This window comes from Thunnus maccoyii, chromosome 12, assembly GCF_910596095.1.
Source record: "Thunnus maccoyii chromosome 12, fThuMac1.1, whole genome shotgun sequence".
Taxonomy (NCBI): Eukaryota; Metazoa; Chordata; class Actinopteri; order Scombriformes; family Scombridae; genus Thunnus; species Thunnus maccoyii.
This window is the reverse complement of record NC_056544.1, coordinates 16,217,461-16,245,233: the sequence shown is the minus strand read 5'-3', so window position 1 is coordinate 16,245,233 and position 27,773 is coordinate 16,217,461. Positions and strand designations below refer to the sequence as shown.

Genomic DNA, 27,773 nt, shown 5'->3' with positions numbered 1-27,773 from the left:
CCAGCCTTTTCCCGGCACTCTCTGGCACACGGTTGCCTATTCTTGCTCTAAAATACCCTCAGGGCTACATGCCATGAAGAGAAAAGGCTCAAGGGCTGAAAGCTCTACAGCTAACAACTTTGGTGGTGGCTGCTCAGCCGTCTGTGGCTGGCAAAACAGTGGTTCCATTTTTAAAAAATGTGTGAGACATCTAAATGTCACATAATATGTTTAGAAAGCTGGAAAGCAGACAAATGTGATGCAAGTATAGCCAACTAAAAATCGTGTCAGTAAGAACCACATATATTCATTTTCAAATATGTTTTGTGGAGCTGCTTTTCCAGTGTTTTGGCTGGTAGTATGATATAAAATCATCATGATAAAAAAATGCAAAATTATGAAACTATGGTTATGATAAGTGTAGCATGAAACCATTTGTGCTTAAGTGGTTTGGTCACTGTTTGTGAGGTTCAAAGCCAAAGATGGATGTCTAAGTGTAGTTAGAGCACACATTTGACTAATTACATTAATTTAGGTTATTTAAACTTAACACATCCATCTACATACAAATATGTGTTAAGTAGTAAAATGCAGGGGATATCAATCTTTTAACCAGGGGATAAAAGATTGTGGAGTGGGTCAGCTAATTTGACAGCAATATGACTTAAAACATATTTGTGAGAATGAGGAAAATAAATTATTCCAAGCTAATCCTTGGTGTATTTATTACCACAATATCTAGAAACCTTCCAGCCCCATTCAGTTTCCCAGCAACTAGAGTAAGATGTAACACAGACATCATGTGTTGTGATTGAGAGTGCATGAAAACTAGTTAACAAATGGGGAGACAAAGTCAAAATAACTGGGTAAAAGTAATCAATGAATGGTTGAAGCTTCAAATTTCTGCCAACCCAAGTTTTAGTAGTATCAATACAAAGTTGATGGAATCTACTGAAAAAAGAAGGCCAAGTCAAAACATCGACAACTCCAGGATCATTACGTCTTGAAAGAAATTCAAATTCCTGTTAAGCCATTATGTTTTACTACCGAACATGAAAAGCCATGAAAGCATCCTGTGTATCAAAGGAGTATGATGAATGGGTGAATTTAGCCACACACTAACAAATAATGATTTATGAGTTCAAATGAAATCATTCTGAAATAATATATTGCATGAGTATATGGTGCATACACAGTGAAAAAAAAAACAAACTTTAAGAAAGTGACTTTAAAGTACATTCATTGTCCGTTTATTTTTCTGCAGCCAGAAAAATAGAAAAAGTAAAACAAAGAACATTCATACTGCTGAAGTGTAGTTTCTCATGCTTGCACATTTACAGTACATATTGATCTGATACAAAGTTTCTTTGAACTGGACATATTGCCACAATATATTTACAAAAATAACATTAAAACTGCAGTCTCTTTAAACATGTTGACACATTCATAAAAATAAAGCTTTCTGTGACACGTTTACTGAAAAATGATCCTATTTACAGTCAAAGATGGAGATGAGTCCTGTCGAGCTACGGCTGAGATAACCGAGTTGTTTTGTATGCTTGCGAGCATCAAATTATATGAAGCATCAAAACTAGGACACCACTGAAGGTAAATGTAAAAAAAAAGTTTCTTAAGCATCAAAAAAAAAAGACTTTTGGGTTTTGTCACACCTTTACAAAAATGCATCCTTAAGTCGCGATGACTGAATCACTACTGATGTAAAATGAAAGTACTCACTGATAGTTCTTGGCTTACTGAATCCTTAAGTTGCATTTGCCTTTGTGTGTTTTTGTGCCATAATGTTTTTGATTTTATTTAGGATATCCTTTTTAGAATTTAATCTATTTAAACAGAAATGTTTAAAAATGTAGTCCTGGAAAACGCAACCAACGAAAGGAAAATCTGTTTTTAATTGGAAGTAGAAGGTAAAGTTTTCCAACTACTTTAATATTACACATGGTTTTTAAAAAGAAAAAAAAAAAAAACTCCAAATAATTGCACTCATTTGAAAACAAAAATTCAAAGGACACAAATACTGTCAGTTTTAAACTGGAGTAGGCAGGGCAAACAAAAGGCACAAATAAAGACTGGGCATCAACCCGCATCAACCCCTTTATATTGGCACTGGCCAACACTCTTCTAACAACAGTCTAAAAATGGCCACTTTGTAGGTGAAGTGTAGTTTTGCTTCTAAACAAGAAGTTGCATCTGTGAATGTCTCCTTTCTACGGCAAACACTGAGGAAAAGATTTGTTTTTCCTGCAGGTGATGACATTCAGTATCCAGTCCACTACAAAATGAGACAACTGATGACAGCAGCATGATAATAACTACACAACCTAAAACACTGAAGCCCTAATTAATCAGAACCTGTCTCAACTCTCCCAACCTTTCCCCAGGCAGGTGACCATGATGTATTTGTCTGTATGTGTGTGTGTGTCTGTGTATATATACAGTATACTGTATGTGTGTTCATCTGATCAGTGTTCAAACAAACAAACAAAAAAAAAGATAAATTCAGAAACCCAATCCTCAGTGCAGGAACTCCACTTCACTCATCTGTCTAGCTCTTTGGTTTCCAAGCCTCTATAGTGCATCAGTTGCAGGCGTCTCTGGGATCGTCAGACTGGCTCCGTCAGCCCCACGCTCCCTACCTCAACCTTTCAATTTATTTACTCCCAACACGTCTCCACTTCAGCTGATGCTTCCTCCCTCTCACTCAGTCAGATTCTCCTCCTTACAGGCATCTGAGGAGGAGAAGAAGAGAAGTACAGGTTAGGACATCAGTACTGTAACATTTACTGCTTAAGGACAGGTTCACTGTTGTTAAATCTAGACCTTATTAAAATGTTCATTATTTATAATAGCATATAACTTAATCTCACCATGGCTTAATGACAAACTTACTACTCTACTGCAGGTTTCCTCTAGGAAAAAACACCAACTGGGCAACAATTTAAGCCTTCAAATCCATGATATATAATGTTTCTAGTAGGATTTAATGGCTATTTTACACAACTTCCTGCTTCTGTGGGGAGGCAACTCGCACAAATAAAGTCAACAAAAGTAGGAGTAAGCATAATTTACTGCTCTCCTCTTATCTGTGGAAAATACAGACATGTCTATCTAAACTGAGCTTCCTGTTTTCAAAAACAAGATTTATTATTCTTTTTGAAGCCCTGAACGATTGTTCCATTGGTCTTTGTTTAGTCCTAGTGAGAAGTTGCAACAGTGGTAAGTTTCACTAAACTGAGGTTGTGCTTCTCCACAAATATAATTGATGATATAAACATTTCAATATATCATCAGTTGAAAAACTGTGAACCTCTCATTTAAAAAGAAGGCAAGTTGTGTGTGTGGTGTTTCCTTCCCAGGACTTTGCTGATCTGATACAGCCTGACCACACACGGCAGCATCAAACACTGAAATCACTAAAATTATGCAAGCGTCTGTTATTTGCTTTCAAGCACATCAATACTAAACATATTCACATCAAAGTGGAGCTCTCTACCAGCAAACACAGCTGCATTAATATAAGCCAAACATACTGTAAGTGAGCAGAATGTATAATATGTGAAGCCTCTGTGCCAGACAGGTTGTGTCTTAATTTACATTCAAACTTAACATTTGTGATTCAAACCGCTGTGGAAAAGAAGCTCAATTACAAGAGTGAACCTCAGGTTTCAAAGCAAGTAACAATGGACTCTTCATGTGTATTGGACACAGTTTCATCCCACCAGGTTTACATTTTTCGGGATCATTCATCGTTACTTTAACTAAACATAAGACTTATCCAAGTTATTTTCTATAATATAATGCAAACATGAAGGAATGAAGATCAGCACAGACCTGATGCTAGTCTTGATTCAATACGTTTTATCTCATTTCGATACCAATTTTGTCCTCAGTTCATGTTACTGTGCTATCCGTCAGATGTTGACATCCATCGCCTAACATCCATAAAACTTTGGGTCTTTTTCTTTCTCATTCCACACAAACCACCCCACAGTTTTCTCTTCTCCCACTAAGTCAGTATTTCATGCAAAACCCAAATGTAACTATGGAGGGAAATGCACCAATTTTTCCAACAATTTGTTCCACACATGCTTGGAGTGAACATGTTCTTAACAAACATAGAGGATGTCAAAAATACTTACCCCTTTGCACTGCATGTGGTAGCATCATAAAAAGTATTGTATAATGAAAAAAAACACTGTCTGTGTACTTTGTCAAATATATTTCAATGCACTGGTGAGAGAGTGGTGAATTTGGTTTTTTTAACCATTGTGTCGTGACAGAGAATGACAGGCCCGTCATCCCGACACAAAAATCCACACAACGCTGCTGCAGAGTGGCATCCAGCAGGACAAACAGGGTGTCGGGCACTATGCCTCCGTACAGCCAGCTACAGGCGAGAGTCGGCTGGGAGCGAATCATGTGCGCTTCCTACCTGGGACAGGGTTAGAGGGCGGGGTGGGGAGAGAGCTCAGGGTCCAGGACAGAAGGGGAGTTGGGGCTATCAATGCTGAGCATCTATACCTGCTGGGCTGAGCACCAGAGCCTGGAGGATGTCCGACAGGGAGACGATGCCCTCGATGCTGGAGCGCTCATCCACAACCACCAACCGATGCACCTAATTAAAACAAACAGACACGTTTACGGATTAGTTCTGAGGCTGTTTATTTAATGTATATTTGTATGTGTGTGCCAAAATCTCACTTCAGCTTTGACTATTCTGTCCACAATGGTCTCCATTGTTTCCATTTTATGGCACTTCATGACTCCTTCGAAGTACTGAGAGCGATGTTTCAGAGCCTGGGTCACCGTAATGTCCAGGTTGTTGTACGTCTTCTCAGCAGCCAAGTTCTGCACACAAACATGACAATGTGTTGTCCAATGTGAGCCAATACACATCATCATAGACGTTAAGTCTCTAATATTTGGCATTTTGTCTCAACATAAACAGAAACTGCAGAAATTTCAACTCACAATCACGTCAAACTTGGAGTAAATATCCACAACTTTGCCTGCAAGAGAACACAAAAAACCCCAGTAAGTAAAAAAGTGCATTAGCACAATTGCTAAAATAAATATCTTTAATACTAAAGTCTGTGATCTTACCTGACTCATCCACCACCGGCAAAGCAGACACTCTTCTCTCCACAAAGATGTTGAGAGCTTTGATGATGGGCGTGTCTGGGTGGATGAAAGCAATCTCATGGTACGTACCAATGCCCAGCTCCCCAAGAGTCTGCTTCATGAAAGCTGGCTTTGGCATTTCACACATCTGGAGAACACAGACACATGTGAAATGAGACGGACACATGTTCAGGGTGATCACTTTGTCACACAAATCATCAAAATACAGGCAGACTATTCATTTTCAGATTAACCACTAGGGGGCAGCAGACAAATGGAAGTGGGACAAGAGACGAGGGGAACTTCAAAAGTTCTCAACAGAATGAATCACAGTCACCCGTCATATTCTCATATTCTCGTTAAGTAAACACTCATTCACCAACAGGCCGACAGTGACTGTACTGGACTCACAAAGAGCTGGAGGAACTTGAGGATCCTCTTGTGTGTGAGAATATAAAGTGCGTTCCCCGTGACAGGGTCGATGACAGGCAGGCGGTGAATTTTGTTTTTGATGAGGGTGTACACTGCCTCGAACAGGCTGCAACACGACAAACACGATCAACAGTGACAAGTAGCACACTAAAATCTTCTCAGACTCACAAGTATGAACCAAAACAAAAAGATCCATTATTTATAGTCAGACCTTGCATCAGGTGATATGTTGACGAGAGGTTTAAATGTTGCTTGAAGGTAAACCTCTGTGGAGCAAGGAATGAAATAAGTTATTATCTTACATTCTGCTTGTAAAACAGTTTGCTACAAGAACATGAGGGTATAAACATGATGCTGACCTCTCCACGTCTCAAGTTTATGTTCCTCTAATTCATATATTTGCACCTGAAATACAACAAGAAAAAAAAAATTGGTTAAAGACAAAACAAAACAGAGAAATCCTCGATGTGAAAAGAAGCAAATCCCATGCAAACATGATCTTTTAAGTGGACCTACCATTGGTGACTTATAGTATCTGTGTAGTATGATGATGAAATCTGTGATTGTCAGCATTCCTGCAATTAAAAACAGGCAATAAACATAAAATTGAATGTAACATACAGAACTGTGCCTGCAGGCGTTGTGCAACTGGTTAGAAGAGACAGAGCTAACAAGGGCGTGGTTCAAACAACACATCAGTGACTCCCCCTCCTGCTTTATCCTCATGCTGACTTGGCATTCATTATTCATCACAGGCTGACTTGCAATAAACTCTATGCAGGGGAAAAAAACAACAACAACAACAACAAAAAACAGCAAAACAAAGAAAATTCACTGCTGGTTTGGGTTTTGAAACTGTCTTACTAACAGAAGGTCTGCAGGGCTTTATTCACTTTTTGTTTGCTAAACATTATCTCTAACCTGTCTGAGCACCGGTCAATACAGAGTAGTCACTGCTGTGCTTAATGGTTTATGACAGCTCTAATGACTTCTGCTCAATATAGCATCATGCTCCACTAGCCATGACCAGTGGCATTAATACACAGTGTTTCCTCCTCCTCCTCTCCTTTCGTTTAGCAATGGCACACAAGCACAGCAAGGACATTTTCCATCTTTGTCAGAAGACTTTATGAAATACAAATTAGAGCTGCAATTTTTTTTTTCTCTTAAAAAGAAATGTGTAGACCACACACACTGCAGACTCGTGAAGGTGCTAAAGTCAAGTCTGTTCAGCAAATAAGGAGAAAAAAGGCATATGCACATTTTTCTCCTTTGCAGGTCTCACATGTTATTTTGAATCTTTGTCTTTCCTCTGGAGAAGTAAATCTGCAATGTGCATTGTCTCTAGAAATCCCTCTTCTTAGCAACAAAAACAAAACAAACCAAACAAAACCTAAACTAGGGAAACAGTCTCACACACACTGTTACTAAATATTCAAGTTTCTTTTAAATCATTACCAGTACATAACAACTATTACAAAGTTCTTGCACTTTAGAAAGTCTTATGGGCAGGTGTATCGGATCCTAAACTGACTTTGTTCATAAAGTGATCGACAGCGTGCAGGATTTTTTGGTCCTTTCAAAATAACTACCAATAAAATTACAGCTCTTGATTCTACGAAAGATAAAAACCATTATTTTAGTCACTGAGTGAAGCAGACATTAAAAAGACAATAAAGTCTATTTCTTGACAGGTTTGTGGGCTTCTTACCCACAAAGCTCTGCTTCTCCGTGTCCCATAGTGGAGCTGCTCGCACGCCATTGGCTACCAAGGCAAAGAACGCTTTCTTAACCTGTCAAGGCAACAGTTGAAAATGAATGAGTTCATGAGATTATACCATTTTTAACAACAATATTTAATTATCATTTCTTAAACAAAAGGTTTTATGTGTGAAATTCACTCATAATCATCATTACACTTCTCTTTTTTGTTTGTGTCACGTTCTCAAGAGAAGGAACGTCATGTTTCTGACATGTTTTGTGAAGTGTGTTCAAAACCCTCTATTGTTTTGATCTGGTTCTAGTATTTCCTTTACTTTCAGATAAAGGTTCTTAACCCTTGACTTCAATGGATTTAGTGGTTGAAGATCTACACATCAAAGGGGTCAGACCTCAGCGGGATTACTGTTTAACAGCTTTTAGACAGTTTCATCTCAATTTCATCAACCACCTCATAGAAACTGCTCTGAGGCAACATACTGTTCCCTGTTCTACTGAATATTAACTTAGCCTGAAAGTCACTTCTCAAAAAAAGCTGGTGCCCTTAATATAAAGATTCTTCTGCCAGCAAAAGATTTCATCACATACATACACATATAATGTTGCTGCAACTGTATTTTAGCCTTTGCTGTATCTCTGCAGGATTGTGAACTCACACCTCACTGTTTGTCATCCATGTTAAGTGTTACCCTTAAAAAAAAAAGGGAAGTTAGAGTATAGAGACATAAAGACAATTGCTATACTCACTTGAAGCGCCGTGTCGAACACAACCAGTTTGGAACTTGTAGGGACAATGTCGTAGCACTTGTGGGATTTCATAAAGCGCATGTAAATATCACTCTCAGGTTCAGCAGCTAGAAGAACACGACGGGAAAACACTTTTAGAAGAAGGAGAAATCTCACAGGGAATATTTAATGAGAGCTTGGAAACAACACATGCTCAAAGCCTAAACAACCATTATGGGTTTGGACCACTTACTGCCATTTTACCGCTTCATCTTACTGATAATTAGACTCTCAAAACAATGGAAAAAACATGAGAAGCAATGTAGTGTAGGAAGTTAGATCCCCCGCAGATGATGATACGGTAATTTTTTCCACATGTGGTTCGGAAACCACATGAGCGGATTATTCGATTAGCTGACTGACAAAATTAAATTAATATTTTATCTTTAAGTGACAGTAAAACGTTTGTTTGTTCCAGCTCCTCGAATGTAAAGATGTGTTAATTCCCCATTTCATATCACTGTAATCTGAAAAACTGACCGCTGGTTAAACATCACTCTTGACTCTGGGTATTTGTGATGGCAATTTGTCATGACTTTTACAGATTAAATGGTTCATCAATTAATCATACATAATTTAAATTATTATGTATCATCTTCAGTTGCAGCCTTACTCACAAGCTGCAAGAAAAATATGATCAAATGCTTTAATTAGCATGATAAAAATCTCGATAGGAGGCCTGTTGAATATCTCTTTTAAGTGCAAGTAGCTGCAGCGTTGCACAAACATGTGTCATCATTCATAAAGACCGTTGCGTAAAATCCTCATTAAAACAATTATTCGCCTCAGACATCTATAGGAACGGATCCGTTAGGATCACAAAACAGTGAAGTCACCAGCCTGTGGAAACCCTCTATTTCTCTGGATCTCTGTGGATCTGACTGGGCAGACGCTGCAAAGACGCACTGCGAATAGATTCTTAAAATATTTCTGATATTTGTCGCCTGGTTCAAATTTCCTCTTAGACTGGAAACATAGCTGGAATTCCTGTGATATTATGAAGTCACCTTTACATGACATTACGCTTGGATTAATTACGTGGAAGGTAGTAAAAAAAAGAGAGCTCTGTATCAGTAGGTTGAACACTTACCATCATCATCTAGTTCAAGTTTCTCCAGCATGCCTTCGAATAAACCGTAGACCTGAAAGTGCAACAAAAAAGGCAGAAGTTTGCGGTGAAGAGAGCAGCAAATCCTCACAACAACACACAGTAGCGCACGACAAAACTTTGCTGTAAATTGTGAGTGAGCAGCAGGGTGAAGCGACTTCTCCCCAGCGGCCCCAGCAGACTGTGATCAGACGGAGTGTGTTGCGTAAAACACCAAAACAACCAAACGACGTCGTGCGCCACCTGCGTTTTACCGATTACATAAAGCTCCTACAGGTCCGATAAATATACACAGGTGACAAAAACCTTTGCGCTCTGGAGCTGCAACTTCACTGACACATTATTATTAGACTACACACACCCCTTAAAACTCAGAGTGGAACAGTCCCGATCTATTTGCTGCAGTAGGGGGAACCAATGTCTATCCGCCGCTCAACCAGCCACTACACAAGCGGGTGAGAATTAATACTACAACAATAAATCAACTAGATTCACTGTTGAAGCCATGATCTGCCAAACGACACTCGCCGCAGGAAAAGACTTTCACAATGAGCGTGGAGGAAAAAAGCAGGAAGCTCCACGCGCCGTGGACACACCCCTCCATGCAGAACAACCTGGGCGCTTCACCATATTAGGAAATCCCTTGTGTTGCTTAGCAGCAAGAAGCTGGGGATGCCTTGTCACATCCTCAGAGTTAATTACTTCTGACAAGACGCGCAACATGGCTGACATCTACAAAAAACAGCTCTTTAGGACCTTGGTGGTGGCAGCAGCAACATGAACAAATAACATGCAAATTCTGCTTTTTGCATCTCACTTACAGCATGTGCCAGTTCCCAGTATGAAATATGCTGTGTCATGCTGAGATATTTTCATATTCAAAGTGTACTTATTGAGACATGATTTCCACTGGTCCCTTATTTGCAAGGCAATCCATTGCAGCAGTATGACAAAGACTGCATACCTGCTCTGGGGTGCTAAACAGTCCCCAGTGTGGTCCTGCAATGGTGACACAGCGCTTCTCTTGCCAAAAAACCACTCCTGCACTTTCATAAATCTCACTCTGCTGCATCACAGCAGGCACACAGTCTGCTTCACTATTACAGCAAACTTCAGAGAGGCAGACATATATAATCCATTAAATTAATTGCTTTTAAAATTGGATTTGGCAATAAGTAAACGACTACATCAGAAGATTATTTTGTAATCCTCCCTTATGTATGATGAAGGGGGGGGGGCATGGAGAAGCTGAAAGGCACTGACTCATCGCTCCTCAGTCACAATCATGAGTCCTTGGATATTTATATCAACAGCATACAATGTTGATGATGAAATATTGATTTACCCTCCCTGGCTTGAATCCACAATCACTTGCGGCTGACAGGTTGAGATGGTCCTTCAGATAATTATTATTAGAGTGGGACACAGTGTTGTGGATTTCCTCACTAGCTATTGGAAATCTGGTATCACATCCTGACTCGGACTGTCAGTGAACTGTGGTTAATCTTAAAGGGTCCATATTATGAACAACTCACTTATTCAGTGCTTGTGCATATATACAGTATTTGGGTCTCTGATGTGCCTATTAACACACAAACACCACCCACTCAGTTTGGTGTGGGCTGGCTTCCTCTGAACTCATGTCATTCAACAAGCCATTCTGATTTGATGCCCTTTCTTATGTCACTCGGGGCTTCATTGAAATTGGAACCGCCCTCTTTGTTTCTCCACCCACGATTTCTGGACGAGGGTAGCCTTTGTTATTTCCGCAAACAAACACAATATGTCTAAGCTAAGAGCTAAACGAGTGAAATGCTCTGTTGTTGACTGTAAAGACCAGCACAAATCGCTACATCAGCCCCCATCTGGCACGCTTGTGAGTGTTTTTCCATTACACAGAGTGAGTGAGTGTGACAATATGTTGCAGTCTCTGCCAGAAACTAATGCCACCTGCTGGCTGGAAGTGGACCCTCCTAGTGTCAGCGTCTCTTCAGTAGGATGTGTACTAATAAGTCTACGTGCCCAGATACACTGCCAGCTTTTTTGCGTCCACATAGACAACCTTCTTTGCTGGAAAACACACACTGATAACCTGTGCAAGAGACTGTAGTAGATGTTACTTTCTAAGGCTATTGAGGCTCTATGGAGTGAGCAGCCAGATTATGCTGATGTTCTACCGGGCAATCTAAGAGAGATTCATTAGATATGGAATTACAGCATAGTTTGGCAACCTAACAGTGCAACAGAAAAGCAGGCTTACCAGCATGCACAAAATGGTTACAAAGGTAATAGGGAGGAAATAATGTGAGCCCATACAGAGCCTGTACGAGCAGGCAGTAATGAAAGAAGCAACATTGCAAAATCATTGTGGACCCTCATCATTTCCTCTTCTCTGAATACGAACCTCTGCCATCAAGAAGAAGACTCCGTGTGCCAAAGTGCAAATCAATCGTTTGTTCCAGTCTGCATCAAGCTGCTGAACTCTAACGCTAAATCTTATCTCGCAATAGGACAATGTGCAATAAATACACAAGCACTTTAGCACTTAGCACTTTAACTCTTCTTTCTTTTAAAGCTGTCGTGTAGTCAATGTCAAATGCACAGTATAGTCGAATGTGTCTTATGTTTTTAAGATGTTGTTATGTGAAGCAACTGACAAGACAAATTTCCCCTTCGGGAAAATCAGAGTTGTTGGAAGTGTGCTGGTCGTCTGCAGCTCTTCATCAGACATCATCATCACTGTGGCTGTTTTTACTTGTACTATTCCTTTCTGCATTATTTCTAACTGATCCACTGAACAAAGCTCCAAAAATCTACATATTTTGTTGTCTTAACCTGTTTTATTGAAGAATAGCGGCTGCTAACAAAGTCCTGCTAAGTCAGTGATGAATATGTTTAATTTCCTATAAATTCTTCACAATAATAGTCTCCCGTTATTTAGTAATATAAAAGTTTTTAATATGAAGCAGCAAAAGCAGGAAATGTTGGGTTTTCATCAGCAGTAACTTAGCACAACTCTGATACATGTGAGTGGGAGTGGGCTCATCGGGAGGGGGGCCTTAAAGAGACAGGAGCTAAGACTGCCTGTTTCAGACAGAGGCTGAATTGAGGGGCAGCATAAAGGGCCAGTGTAAGATAAATCTGGAGTTTTTTTCACTGTGAATCATACAAGGTTACTCTAGTGGAGTCCCAGAATAAAAAAATAGAGCTGGAAATGAGCATAATAGGTCCCCTTTAAATAAAACCCTCAGTGAAAAGCCTTGTGACAAAACCTTGTACTAGGTCTCAGTTGTTTTTGCTGTAACAGTCAATTGTGCAGCCTGCTTAGCTGACATTTAATGTTGTTTGAGACATTGCTTCAATCCCGAAACAATATTTACAGCTTCTGCTTTGCCACTGATGCTCAGGGAAATCAGTGCAAACACAGTCCTGTTGACACACCACATGCTTCAGTATCAGAGCTTAAATTAAATAGATTTGCATCATCCATGCTTTCTATTCACCACTGTCCCAGTAAACCCTCATGACAGAGTAAAGTAGCGTGTGACTCATGGGCTGTTATATAGTCACAAAGGGAAAATAGTTATTAGCTTCAACATCACATGATCCATGCAGTGTCATCAGTATTTTTAGCAAATATGAATTAGTACTACTGATATCAAATTGGTTTAAATGCTTCAGAAACTTATCTGTAAATCAAAGTAGTAATTCAGTCTCATATTTTGTCTTATTTTTAAATAAAGACAAAAAATGTTTCACCAGTGGTGGAAGTATTGGTGCCTCCACTTAAAGAATTCACATGCATATGCAATTCATGAGCCCCAGGACAGTTCAGTCAATACTTGTGACCTCATATCACTCTCTCCTAAAGAAAGAAACTGGAGAGATGACCTTTGAACTAGTTTTGTACCTGTGATGTGAAATCTCTCTGCTCTATAAACAACAAAAGGTACTGCACTGACTTCGTGGAGCCATAAGATACAAAGTCTTCACACCAAATGGATGTTTATGTTCTAATGTTGCTGATTGGTGCAAAAACCCACAACAAAATCTCTTGAAGTCTGACTTATAGTCCCTTTAATTTACTGTTCAGAGTCCACATGCACAGAGTGAAATGTCCTGAGATTAAAAAAAAAAAAAGATGTATTTTTAAAATGGTTTGCATTCCTCGTTAATGGCTTCAAGATTAGTAAAATTTTTGCAGTGTGACTCACTTGTTGTGAGGTAGAGTAATGTGGCACAGGGCTCGAGGAAGGGATCGGGGGTTTAGTAGAGGGAAGGTTGAGGCGTTGTCCTGTGTCTGGAGGTGTGGAGAGACAGCGAGAGCGGGAGCTCGGCTCCAGGCGTTCAGGGCTTGGGCCGCTCTGCTGGGCCTCCTGGGTGAACACAGGCTGGCTGGCTGCCTGTGTCGGGGTGGTGGGTGGTGTGGAGAGTCCAGAGGCTGTGGAGAGATAAAGATCCAGTATAACAGATACTTAGCAACTTATCTCTTGTTCCTCTCGTTGTCAGTCCATACCATGTTTTCAGTGACACTGAAATGCAGTGCAGATTAACATCGTTGATAGGCTTAGTTGGTAAGATTGAGGTGCTACAATCGTGACTGTTGCAGATAACATCAATGCTGTCGCATGCTATAACAGAGAAGGAATGCACATCTGATCCATCGGGACTGAGAGAGCTGTAGCTACTGAGAAACAACAGAGATACTAAAGATAAAGCCTAGCCCAGCTGCTTACAGACAGGGATGCAGTAGGTAAACCACCATTACAAAACTGAGTTATATGGACTTCTAGCGGTATGTGTCAGGGATGTTATGCCTTTAATAGAAAGAGGACAGTAGAGAGATGACATAGTGATTATGGTGCTATACTATACTAATATAAGTTACAATAAGAAATAATAACAATAAAGTATTGATCTCTAGTATATAATACAGATATGTGGTTACACTATACTGTACTGTAACATGTAGGCCCCAGGCAGTCAGGACTAATGGTACTCTATCCCAGAAGCAGTTGTCATCCACAGGCTCATCCCAGGGGTGTGTCCTGTCCTCATTATTTTAATAACTGTAAGAGTAACTATGATGACAGGCATCTCCTGAAGTTTGCAGATGACACTGTTTTAATCAGTGTGCACCAGGATGGAGAGGTCAATCATAAGCCTGGTGTGAAAGTCTTTGTAGAGTGGTGTGATCACCACTTCCTGAAGTTAAATGTTCACAAAACTAAAGATATGGCCATTGACTTCAGGAAAACCTCCCACTGAACCTTCCCAACTATAATTAAGGGCTCACTTGTTGAAACGGTTGAGTGCTACAAGTACCTGGGAACAGTGATCGGCAAGAACTTGAACCATGACCTCTACCTCATGATTGAATACTTTTAAAGTGGACATTGATGGCTTTATTTTACAAATCCTTTATTGAGTCAATTTTAAGCTTTTGTTTAATTTCTTGGTATGGGAACCTCGCAATGCAAAACAAAAATCGTCTGTTTAATATTGTTAAGTAGCCAGCAAAATAATTGGCACTGTAGGAGAAGTCTCAGAAAACACTGGATTAAAAGACTTTTCCTAGGAAAAATAAAGAGAGACTGTGTTACCACAATTTAACCTGATCAGCTTATCCTCTCTCTTTGGTTTTTCACTCTGATGTGACCTCAGATAAGAACATTTACCAGATGACAGTTGTAAATTAAAGTAAGGATTTGCTCGAGTCTTCTGTGTGTCTTAAGCCAAAGTTTGATTCAATGTTTATTAAGGATATAATCATCTTGCAACCCATATATTATTGGTCAGGAAGTAATACCAGTCAAAATAGTCCAACTCATGAATAGATTAAATTACCAAACACTGCATGTACCCTCCATTGGTCACCTTTAGTAAAGTTTTGAACACAAAGATGTTATTCACTAAATTGCTGTTAAACTTTCTATGACTTGTAGTAAGAATTTAATGTGTGTATGAAGGATTATTTTGATAGGTATATCTTGAATATATATATTGAACTATGAAATTTATGTTTAAATGTGAATGACAATGGTGAAACATGGAGGCTTAATCTCGAGTAATCAGTTAGTGAATCAACTCAGAGGGTGTTTTCTCCGAGACGAAGGACTTTCTGGTTGTGCGGGGGAAAGTCGGTCTTCACCCTAAAACACGCCCATGCTGGAAGCCAGGATAAAATAGCCATGTCAGCCTTTACCCTGTGCTTCTTCTTCCTTTTTGTATCTCCAAGGAGATGCACATTGCGTCTCTAAGGGCTTCGCCATCTTAACTTTCTCCGCACTTTTCTTTTTCCTGTATTACGTGATCTACTAAGTTACCTTTCTTTTCTTTTGTCAAGCTACGTGCAGTATTGTAACTCCAGTGAAACAAACTTTAGGTTGAAATTCTTTCGCGCTTAGTAACTTGAAGTATAGTTATGTTTTGGCCAGTCAAGTTATTTCGTAAGAAAGTCAGTCAGTCAGTCAGGAGACTTCAAGGCAAATGACCCACTCTTCCACAGACCAAGACATCTTTAACGCTGCTGTTCCCCAGAGATAACCATATCAAATCGTTTTTGTCTCCTCCATCTAACGGTTAAACTCTGTGGTATTTATGTGAATCACCTGAAGAAACTGTTAAAACAATGCTGTGTTTTAAGGCTCCTGCAATGCTCAAGAGCGGAAACATCTGCTGGGATGCCACAGCTGAACAGCTGATTTACTCATCGCCTGGACGCAGCAGACATTGCTGCATCATTACCAGTTCATCTGAGGATACCGTTATGAAAAGTAGGATAAACAAACCTCTCCTGCTCTTCATCTGCTTCTAGGATTAAAGAGTTGGTGGTGTTTAAATTGAACTCTATATTTACATTCTTAGATAAGTTGGTTAGTCAAATGACCTTAGCCTCAATTATAATTTTCCAGTAGTTATGTTATCATTCCTACATTTCACCATCGCTCATTCTTAACTTATAATTTGCCATTTAGTTTCTATTACACTCATTCTGGTTGATTATTCGTTGATCTGTTTGCACTGATACCTTATATATTCACTTGTTAACCAATTTAGTTAAATAAATATGCATTTATCAGTACGTCGTTGTCTGTGGAAAGCAGAAATTAAGATCCCTGTGTCATTACACACTACTTCACAAGATTACTACACAAGATTGATAAAAATTGTTTTCCGTGTTTTTATATTAATAAATGTAGAATATCCTACAGCACACAGCAACGCTCTTTAGTAGACATCTATGACAGACAAGTTTTACAGAAGGCATGGTCGAGCTTGGCCAGCTCTGACCACCCACTCTTGGAGGAATTTGTTTTCTCTCCCTTCTGGGCAGAGATACAGGTCCCTCAGGGTAAAAACCAATAGGTTTAAATTTTCCTTTGTTCCAAGTGCAATAAAAGCACTTCATTTGCACTAACGCTTAACTGCCCTTCTCAGCAGCACTTTATTATGGCTACCGTTCCAACGCTTTGATACTTTGAACAAACGGATACTTTTCTTATTTGGTTGTTTGCTGTAACCGTCGTTATTAATGTCCCGTGTCCTCTTGTACGTTGTGCTTGTGTTTTTGCCCTCTACAGCAAATCAAATATTTGAAATCAAAACATTAGTTTTCAAACACATTTTAAATTAGTGGGACTTAAGTTTCCTCTTCATACTAGGTTGAACCTCATTTAAATTTTAGCTTGACAAACTGGGTGCACATCTTGAAAATAAAATGTGGACGATGAAGAAACTGTAAATATTAAAAGCCTTGAAACATCTAAATTATGTGATGGAATATGACAGAAATATGACAGAAAATATGAAAACATATTCAGAATCACCAAAAGTTACATTTAAAAATTATTTAAAAATCACTTTAGAAAATGTATTGATTAATCTATATTTTTTCAGAATATTGGTACAGATCTAGGAAATTGCATATTTAATAATGATTTTATTTTTTACACATATTTCATGCGTTTTTTATATGTAAATGTAATTATACCTTTATTAATTGATTTTAAAAATGTTTTAATTAATTAAGTAATTGATTATAATTAATCGCTAAAGAACTCTAGGCTATAATTATTCTGTTGGCATAGCCCTCAATAACACTGCAATCAGCTGGCAGCCCTTGATGACACTCCAGAGCTCATCACATCTGAACGAGTGCTCTGAAAAGTGATCAATAATAAATTATTGAAAAAAGAGACACAATGAAACATCTAGGTAGGCTTTTCCCTGTTCCTGGCATCCCTCCACATTAACTAGGCCAATTACAACGCAACCACTGGCATTAAACCTAACTCCAGTCAGCTGTCTGTGACGCATCTCTTCCTCCGGCAGTGTCAGGTTGGAGGTGTCAGTCACATGACAGCACACACTCACATGCTCTTTTGGGTCAAGCGTCACAATATTACGCAGAGTGACATGCGATACTCATGCTGACCTGGCTCCACCCTGCTGACATATTTCTGAGGCCAGACAATGAGTGACATGAGTGATGTGTACCAAATGGTTCATGTTACAAGGCCTCCACCATGAGACTTCCATTTGACTTATAGCATGTCCACATATCCAACACTGGTGACTCCACTGTGACGACCTGTCCAGAATGTGGAGCAAACACATGAAGTAAAGCCAACAGTATGCTAATGTAAGACGAGGCCTCCGCCGCAAGCATGGAAATACAATAACTAGTTTTGGTAAATCATTCAACTTGACTTCCTGAGTGAGCCAAGATATAAGTCTTCATATCATGATCTGTATGGTGCAATGAAAATCTGGAGAAACCGCAGCTATCTTGCGACCATCATCCTCAGTACTTCTGTTCTGATAATAACATGGTACCGTCAAGAGTAAAAATATAATACATTCTATATAAATAAACCTCTGTGAGTCAAGTGAACTTTTTTCTTGGTCCGTCCAAGTGCACTCCACACTATCTCTTGACATTTAGTTGGACAGCCCTCTCTGGCACACTCTGCTTCCGCCATGTAGCCTTCTTATTTTAGCCACGCTGTTGTGGCACATTCCACAGGAGGAGATAACAGCGGGGCTGGGAGCCCTCTTCTCAGCCTGGTTAATAAGGGGCAGCTAGATACCATCCAGGAAACAGGAAATGGATGCCTGGCTGCAAGTAGTCTTAGTTTATCAACTTTACACAAATAAAAGAACCTCTCACACAGCAATCTACAGATCATTTTTAAGTGGAGCAACCTAACAACATATTACATATTAGGACGATGTACTAATGCAATGAACGCAGCTCAATCTATGCAAGTAGATTCAAACTGAACTGCCGTTTTGTTGTCACTTTGTTATTCTACTATGTGAATTGGATACAAAACAATTAGTCACATTAATCAGTAAGTCAACTGACAGAAAATTCATGTGCAACCGTTCTGACAAACGATTAATCATTTAAGAAATTTTTCAAACATTCCCATAGTGTTAGCTTCTCAATTGGGAGGATTTTCTTTGTCTTATGTGGCTATTGGTCCAACAAAACAAGCTATTTAAAAATGTCACCTTGAGCCTTAGGATTGGTTGTTATGTGATCTCATTTTCTGACATTTTATAGAACGTATGACCAACAATAAATAGATAAAATATGAACAGTGTAATAAGTAGTTTTAAAATAATTGTTAGTTATAGACCCTTTTTACATCGCTGTAAATTTTTTTAAAGCGATTCAGGGATCTAGAACCAGGCTGATATCTCCTGGTAGCCTTGCTGCAATTTACTGTAATGCTGGGCTCAATTAACACCCATTAAAGCAGATCCTTTGGGTGGTCCCTGAAGAATTGACAGGGTGTTTTCAGTCACGAGGGGCTACAGTGACTCTAGAAGCAACGTAGGCCTCATTGGTTGAGGCCAGAGCAGTAGTGAGACCACTACAGGCCCAGTGAACACACTGATACAGCCATCTCTGGCCAGCCATGTAATACAATGAGTCACAACTGTGAATGGCTATGTTTGTATAGGTGTTCTGGTTAAAACCGGTGTGTAGATTGTGAAGCAACAGGTGATATGACAAACAGTCAGTGACGCTGATTAGCAACAAGGGTCTTGAACCAATTTGCTAGGTAAACAATAGCACCAGCACCTCTCTAATAATGGGTTCACAAAATTGACCCAAAAACTCACTTAAGTGTGCGAACTGCATCATGACAAAACATTTCAATGAGCAGTCACAATTCAAACTGACGTACAAAGTGTTGCTGAGAAGCACACAGGCGTCCTCTTATTGGCCACTATTGAAATTTCTCATGCAGATGTCAGCTTCTGACAGGGTGCAGAGAACAATCTGCGTAGCAACTTCCGCAGTGTGGAGTCTCTGGATCAAAGGACTTATGCTTTAGGCCGAGGTGTCACCACGTCGTATGCTGCCTTTGCGACGAACTGTACGACAAATACAGCCGCATATGGATGTACATCATTATGACAGGACTTTTCTCCTCTCATCTACTCAACCGAGGTCAGACTGGCTCTAAATCAGGAACTGTGAAGTCCGTGATAAAGTGCCACTTGAACGCCACACTGTGCCCCAGAGCTTCTCTCATCAAGCATTATGAGTTTACACTTTACAGTAACTGCATTAAGCCTGCATGGTGATTCATGCTTTGGTTCGGCATACGTTTTTTCTGTCACTGTTCACGGCCTCTCTCTCCTGTCGTGAAAATCTGCAGGAATATTAAGTGAGAAGAGAAATCCTCCACACATGAGGACAAGTCCCAAAAATTCAACTGAACATGTTCTGACCATGCTAAGCTGAAATGCTTCCTGTCAATTTGAATAAAGTTTTCAAATTGGAGCAGCTATTCTGAAGAGACTCCCTTTGAATGTGGGACAGAAATAATGACATTGAACTGATACTATATCAGGTAATGTGGCTATAAAATACTGTCCTACAATGGCGGAATTACTCCAAAACAAAAAGAAATATAGATGCTCTCTCTTTATGACATTTGCTATGGGGAAAAGTAAGAGTAATTTTTTTTAAGAGTAATTGTGCAGCATCAAAAGCAGCATTAAAATATATTGTCCTTCAAATGTATACTAACATTCAGCGTTATAAACAGTACGTTTTATGACTGCAAACATGAAAGATATGAATGCAAAATTACTGAAGGAAAATGAAAGTAAATTTCAAGAAGGACTAATGGAGCAGGTGAAGAGCACACAGCACATTACCAGACAGACATGATGCCTCGGACTGATGCCTCCCTCCTAGCCCATCTTGCTCCTTGCGTTTCTTGCTCCTCCTCAGGCTGCCAAACCTCTTCATGGAACGCAGTGAATTGTGGGTTCAAAACTAAATGTGACCATGACCATCTGCATTACGACAGGGGAATAAACATTGCTCGAAACTGTCCCAAATGAGAGTCATTCCATTTGCAGTATGAAGAAAGTTGGACAGAAATTAATTGGAAAAGTATATTCAACCGATGTAACTCCACAGATCTTGACAGTGGTGAGTCTTTTAGGCCGTCTAGTCTTTCTTGTAGGAGCGAGATGGTCCTCTTTTCCTTAAAGAAGGAAACTGGTCACCTTCAACCGATGGATGAAGAATATATAGGATGGTCTTCTTTTGATTTATTGTTAATCTGCAGAGGAAAAGCTAATTTCAGCTATTCTGCAAAGTTAAGCATTTCATTTCTTCTTGGAGCTGACAGTACTACTTACGAACAGAAAACGACAACATCAGCAAGTCACCAATATAGGCTAAGCTTGCATATCCAGGCAAAAAAAAATCCGCCAGGGCCACGGAGCAGAGAGCCAGCAGCAAGCAACGCACAGTATCTTTGTCAGCTCATATTTGATGTAAAAGAAAAGCAGAGTACAAAAGCTGTAAATTCCACGCAGCTCTCCCAAGTGATGCAAATAACGGGTGGGAACGGAGTGCCACTTCCCCCTCTCAGCAGTGTCAGTGTGCTGCAAATTGTCAGGTGCAGCTGTGGGTGGTGTCTCTTTAATATAGCACGCCTGTCAGCAGCCTGTAAAAGGAGGCCAGTCTATGAGGGATACACTAACGATTGGCTCAGGCTGCACTCTCCACCCCCCCCCCCTCCCACCGCCCTCCCTAGTCTCACAGAGTAAATTCAGCACAGGCACATCTGTCTCACTCCGTCTTCACCCAATGTAACGTACATTCAGGATCACACAGCTTTTTCAGAACTCCTCCACCTCAAGTTCCTCTCAATTTGCAGTTGAGCCATTAACGGGATTACAAGTAAGGACATAAAGGTTGTGGTTCTCAGCTCAGAGACCTACAGCTTGGGGGCCTGACCTTTAAGACTGCTGATGCCAACCACCGTCAGATGACAGCAGGGGGACATCCCATGTTCTGTCAGCTGATCAGAAATCTTCCATTCAATACCGCTAGCCTCCCTTACCCTCAACAGATGGCTCACTCAGTACTTGGTGCTCACATTAGCTACAGGCTGTCCAGGACAGATCTCAATTAACATGTTATGCAACTGTTCCTCTCAGCTCAGTGGGTCAATAGCCAATATAAGTTAGGAGTTGAGATATCAATGAGTCACCTCAAACATCCTGTCACGGTCACTGTAATGTTTTCACTATCCTACTATATTTAGTTTATATTGATTTGTGCTGAAGGTTGCTAACTTTGAGGTTTCCATTTGGGCTTGCTCATTAACCAGTGAGGATATAAAAAGCTTAAATACAAAAATGCATCTACATGTCTATGGTGTATTTTGTTAAGCTCTTTCCTAACTTAGCTCCACCACTCAAAAAAAAAATCTACCTGCCCTTGTAAGGACTAGATTCTGTGAATTTAGAGAGTCAAAACTGCCCAGTTCCTCTATTTACTGACAACATACGGCGCACAGTAGCAACAGAGAGAGTGAGAGCGAGAGGGGGAAAAAAAAGACTTTGCATGGTTGTGTGAGGAGCTCCTGAGAGTCTGGTCACTTCCAGATAAGGCTATGAAAGCGCTACAGTTGCCTTCAGCAGTGAGAGACTGACAATGTCCAGGCGATGGGAAAACACATATTTAGAAGAGCGGGGAATGAGGAGACATTCTGATCATATTTGTGGCAAGTATGGATATAAATGCACCTGAGGAAAAAAAAAACATTTACCCAATGATGGATGTGTAAAAGAAACAAAAACAGGGGCTCAGAAACACAAATAATTCTGCAAAAACACCTGTATATGTACTAAAATGGTAAAAATGTAGAGGCTGTAAAACAATGTCAGCTTTATCAACACTAGTTTGAGAACTAAATCGAGACAAGTCTATGCCTTCAGCACACCCTTGTGGCGAAAAGAGAGTGCCTACAAAAACATTCCACTAATAAAAATAGAAAGGCTGGTGTGCCCACTCCCAGTCACTGCATCATATTCATTTGTACAAATACTTTGAATAATCATCGGCCACTAATCATTTAAAAGCCACATCATTAGCCAGTAAACAAACAGAAAGGTTCTTTTGTCTCGAACCACATCAGATATTAGTAATCCTGAGCATCTGGCATGAGAAGGTCGTGGCAGTTGGTGTGTTTTGCTGTGTTTTAGTTCGGTTACCATCAATAACAATCTCCAGAGGAAACGAAGCATGCTGACTCCTGAGGTCTGGCCCTAACAGAGCTATTCCACCAGCCACTGCCAAACTGACCCTCTGTGAGGAAACAGAGAAGAATGGGTATATGTACGAGCCAAAAACACATGACTCATCTTTCTGCCGTTTGATGCTGCTTCCAGCAGGGCTGTTTCCATGTAAAACAGGCTGTTTTTTGTTATGTAATAATCAACCACCCAAATGCATGGAGAGACGAGAGCTGAAAATTTGCCCGTTAAGTCTGTTCTTCATAAAAGAAGGCCTTGTTCGGCCTGGTCTGTCTCATTCCCACTTCTTTGTGCATACCAGTATTACCATTAAGGCATTAATGAGTGTTAATGGTGATATGGAGAATGCACTATGGCTGGATGCCCACCTGTGGGATGCCAAACATGTAATTCAATCTATCAACTTGGCTTTGCAGTGCACAGCTCAATACTAGAAATGGAGAACTAAAAAAAAAATTCTGACAATAAACAAAGCCGACGATTTCCTTTTCCTAGAGAAAGTTGTTGAAAATAATAAGAGGATGACTGATAATGAAGGGACATCTGTCTGCACTCAAGTGATCGCCAGCCTGTCTGTCGAGGCTTGTGACTGCATTGGCTGTGGGGCATCACAAAACAAAGCAGTGGGTTTTTCTTTTCTTTTTTACCATGAGGAAACCAAGGTTTTTACTTCCTTATTGACACAATCATGAAACTGAGAAAATGCAGCATAGCATGTTTTTATGTCAGATCCCATCACTCGCCGCAAAATATCTGAACTCATGAACTCAATCAGATAAACACAGGTTCCTGTATGTGGCTTTACATGGTACTAAGAGCAGAAAACCCAAATAATGTCAGTGATATTGCAACCTCATGTATTGTGGCTTACATCCTGTGAGATCTCATTTCGCCTAAATCTGCTTCTGTACAAAATAACATCAGTATTGATCTGTCATCGTGAGATTAAACTATCAAAATACAGTTATAGTCAATCAACTTTACAACAGTCACCCTTCCAATTTCTATCAACAACAAGCTGAGTGTTCATGTTAAGACAGTTAAAAATATTCACAGAAGTTAGTGTTCGGTTGTGTGAATTGAATGGGTAGTCAGTGCAATATTTGCTTTTTGGACTCACCTCTCTTGGTTCTAGAGAAGATTTTGATGCTCGCAGGAGTTGAGTTTGATGAGGAGCGGAAGATGCCACTGAAGCTTAGGCGGCGGGGAGACTTGGGCGGGGAGTTCTGATAGGAGGGATAGGGGAAGAGAGTTTTGGGTGAACCTGAGCCGGTCTTCAATTGCACCGGGGCAGACTGGGGACATGGGGGCAGAGGGGCGCTGCCTGGGCTCCTCACAGGAACTCCTTTGATGGGGCTGGCTGAACGGATGCGACGCTCTCCCTGGGAGACGATTAGGACACAGTTTTATTTTCCTGCACTTGTGTAAATGTGTGGTTTATGAACAGAGTGTACCCACAGTGAGAGGCTGCAGAGCCAAGTTGTGAAAAGCTTAAGATCTAAAACAAAGAGCCATGAACAAATAAGCGAATGCAGAGAAGAGATTTATTGTGAAATAACAGATGCTGATTGCACTTTTTGTGGGAGCTTGCTTTGTTGGTCACTTCTCCTTTCCTCAGATATGAAACAGTGTTTTGTGTAGTTAGCCTCATTGTAGTCACTTAATGGTACCTCATAAAAAACAATGTGAGAATGCGAGTAAAAAATGCAAAGTACAATGTTTTTCATTTATTCAAATCAACGAAATCCTTTGCAGAAGCATCTCATGGGCTGAGAAGAAATCTGCTGCATAGACGTTTTTGCAATTTATGCTGCATTCACAATATTTTGCAACTGAAATGTTCTTTGTCAAACACCGTACATATATACGCTTTCTCCATTTCCCTCGAAGATATCGTGTCATAAAAAATGTTACCATGGCACCATTTTAAATAGCCTCACCCTCCATACGGGCTTGTGAAAACACCATCAGATTCACTATCAGACAATCTTGCACTTCTCTTAGTAAAACAATAGTGACAGTATCTTTCGCTGTGACTTTCTGTCTTTATGAGTCTCTTTGCAAGGTCAATATCATGTAAACACACAGAGAAATTATTGTCTATTCGCTGTACAGACACCAAAACACAACATGAGAGACGACAGCCAATCTAGCTGGAGACAGAGAGAGCCTCCTCCCACCACTGGCTGCTGCCCGCTCTGGATATACCAACAACAAATCTTTTAACCATTTGTGGGCTCCGGTACACTAAAGCATTATAAAATACAGGAATATCTAGCTTAAGGGTTGTATTTACAGCAAACAGTAAAATGCAACAGAAGTGTTTTGGTAATATTGTTGGTAGACTGGTAGATAAAAATCTGCATAATAACCACTTTCACCTCAACAGATGAGCTGCACGATGATATGAAGAGCAAAGACGACCACTGCTGCTGCATTTGAGATAAAAAGCTAGTGGAAACAGCCGAGTAAATATAATAAATCAAATCAAAAATGAGAAGAATTGTTTTGTTTTGTCTCCTTAACAAGGGTCCAGGATAACATTTGCAGTATTAAGGATGACCCTACTCCATACACACATTTCTTTTTAAACCAATCCTGTGACATATCTGAGGGGAGCGTGAGCACACACCCATCTTCTCTGTTTGCCAACAACTCTCGCTCCGTCATTGTGCAAGAGCTTGTTAAGGCAAGCAAACCAGATATGTTTTTATCTGGATAAGCATTGCACAATTATTACTAAGGCAAAACTAATTGAAAACGGTAACATTTATTCTGGCTGATATGAGGTAATGGTCAAAGATTATTTCAATTCAAATCAATTAGAGCAGACAGTAGGAAGAGGCTGCTTTCTTTTAGAAAAATCAATTTCCTGTATGTGATCCTGCTATGCTTGAACACAGTGGGCGTAATGTTACTGTAAGCCAGTGAGGGTTGGCAGAATAGGAGAGATAGCTTTGTGTAATATTTTGCTTTCTAAATGTGTTCAAAGCCAAACAAACAGAGCAAAACAAGACAAGATAAATTACAAGCTGGAAAAAGCAAGATGCCGAAAACAAACGATTGGCAAAGAAATAAATGAAGAATAACAGCACAAAAAAATAATTATATGAAAATACTTTACCATCTGAGCGCCACTTTTAGTTGAGCCACTTGTTTCCACTTGTGGGGAAGTTAACCCACCAAAGTCCTGCACATAAAAATCACATTTGAGTGTCAAGGATGAAGCTAACTTCCAGGAAATACAGGAAAAAAACAACTAAATGGCATGTCATAACAGGTAACCCGAATGCCTTCTTAGCTACAGCAAGATGAATGAAAAACTGAGAGCTTAAGACAGTTTTAAAACAAAATGGACAATGTGGCTCGTCCTTATCACTTCGGGTGACAGTGCAAATTGTTAACATACTTTTGGTATGCCATTGAAAAAGAAGTTAAACATGTTTCGCCACTACAGATAGCCTTGCAAGAAAATGCAACACATAAAATAGGCTCCTTCCCCATACCAAGGGTTGGGTTTTACATTCCACCTTAGACAGATTATGCTGCAGCAGAATACACAGTTTAATTACACAGGCATAATTAGATGACCATGTAAACCTGTTCTAATATCTTTTAAGCTCTTGTGTCAATGTTTCCACTGAGTAGTAAATGTATTTGTGATGGTCTAGCTGGTGAGGGAGTTCACATGGCTTCAACATGCGGCACTGGAGAGTTCACAAAGAAAGTGTCGCTTTCGCAAGCAACAATTCAGGATGTTATTTTTCCAATCTATACAGCTGCTGTATGGATGCATCATAAAAACTCAAGTGGCACATTCAACTGTATTTTTGTAGTTTCCCTTTCAAACAAAAATACAAAAAAAGTGAGGTTATACTTTATGGGAAACACAGGCCGTATCCGGTTCATGTACGATTAAGTTGGAAAAGCAAGACATAGGTGGATATGAAGGTTATCATCCAAGAAATACATGTCTGTATCCAAGCTACGAGACAAAACAAAATGTGCTCACAGTATTTAGATGTTTTAACCTTGAAAACAGAAGGTCTATAGCGCTTTAAAGCCTACACTCATAGCATTTAGTTCACAAGTGTTTGTGTAGGTCTGTGTTGTGAAGAAAAACACAATCACAGACACAAATTGGCCAGAGTGATGAATAGAGGCAACTATGAGTGAGGCATCGCTAGTGAAGTGAAGTTAAATAAACAAAGGCACTCAGTATAGTGACCACAATGAATCATGACTCATTGGTTTGGAGCAGGTTGGTTCCTCTGAAATCCTTCCTTGTTTTTAACCACAAAAATTTGATGTGCACAGCTGTTATTAAAGCACAGAAGTTCGCTACAATGATTACTGCTGATCAAATTATTTCTTAGATACAAAAAAATGCACAAGATATATTTCCAACAGTGCAATGCTGTTTTTGCATACGTTTAAGCCATTTAACATGGTCGTGATTCAGAGACAGCTGTCAATCACAAACAAGCGCGTGCGCTCTTCTACGTCGCGTGCGAGCACACAGGCGAAGATGCAACAAAATGGCTAATAACGGCTGAAACTTTCAGCCCTAATTTAATGAAAAGAGTTTTTTTAATAGTCACAGTAAGAAGCCACATTAGTTGATACTTCACCGACTCACTGGCATGTTAATCCGCAGACTTCTCCTCTTCTTTGGCATTTTCTTTGAGCTGTCCTTGCTGGACTCCATCACCGTGCTTCCCATTTTTTTCTGCAAATGTGCTAAACAACAACAACAAGAAAAGTGTGCTGCTGACTAACTGCAGTAAAGAGACTGCGGACCATCAATAGTCGCCTCCGCCTACACTTCAGCTGCCCCCTCTGCTCACTACGACAACACCGAGGCGCTGCCTTCTCCACCAGGAAGTAGGTTTGGCTGTGAAAAGAGGCAGGGCACGCATCTACAAATGAACCCACACTGGCTGTTTACAGGTGTTGTGGCACAGTCGGTACCCCTGAGGAAATGTGTGTCCCCTGCTGCCCAGTTTTCGGCTCCCCTTGCCGCCAG

At 40.0% G+C, this 27,773-nt stretch overlaps 1 protein-coding gene across 7 annotated transcripts; it reads right to left on the bottom strand.

Annotated features, from left to right (window-relative positions):
* Positions 1 to 1,202: 1,202 nt before the first annotated feature.
* Positions 1,203 to 27,773, bottom strand: LOC121908614 (5'-AMP-activated protein kinase subunit gamma-1-like). Of its 7 annotated transcripts, none has more exons than XR_006099275.1 (17): positions 27,387 to 27,773; positions 25,872 to 25,937; positions 23,868 to 24,129; positions 13,378 to 13,604; positions 9,146 to 9,197; positions 8,017 to 8,123; positions 7,262 to 7,343; positions 6,067 to 6,125; positions 5,910 to 5,955; positions 5,762 to 5,816; positions 5,530 to 5,656; positions 5,101 to 5,266; positions 4,969 to 5,006; positions 4,699 to 4,845; positions 4,519 to 4,612; positions 4,137 to 4,429; positions 1,203 to 2,726 (listed from the first exon to the last, which is right to left on the bottom strand). XR_006099275.1 is itself a non-coding variant. In XM_042428784.1 (16 exons), exons 1-16 carry the CDS (start codon positions 27,468 to 27,470, stop codon positions 2,695 to 2,697), a joined length of 1,644 nt encoding a protein of 547 aa, XP_042284718.1. In that variant the 5' UTR covers positions 27,471 to 27,770; the 3' UTR covers positions 1,203 to 2,694. The 7 variants fall into 7 exon arrangements, 2 of the variants coding, with proteins under 2 accessions (XP_042284718.1, XP_042284719.1); XR_006099273.1 differs by having other exon boundaries at positions 4,137 to 4,425; XR_006099274.1 differs by lacking the exon at positions 4,137 to 4,429 and having other exon boundaries at positions 4,430 to 4,612; positions 27,387 to 27,772.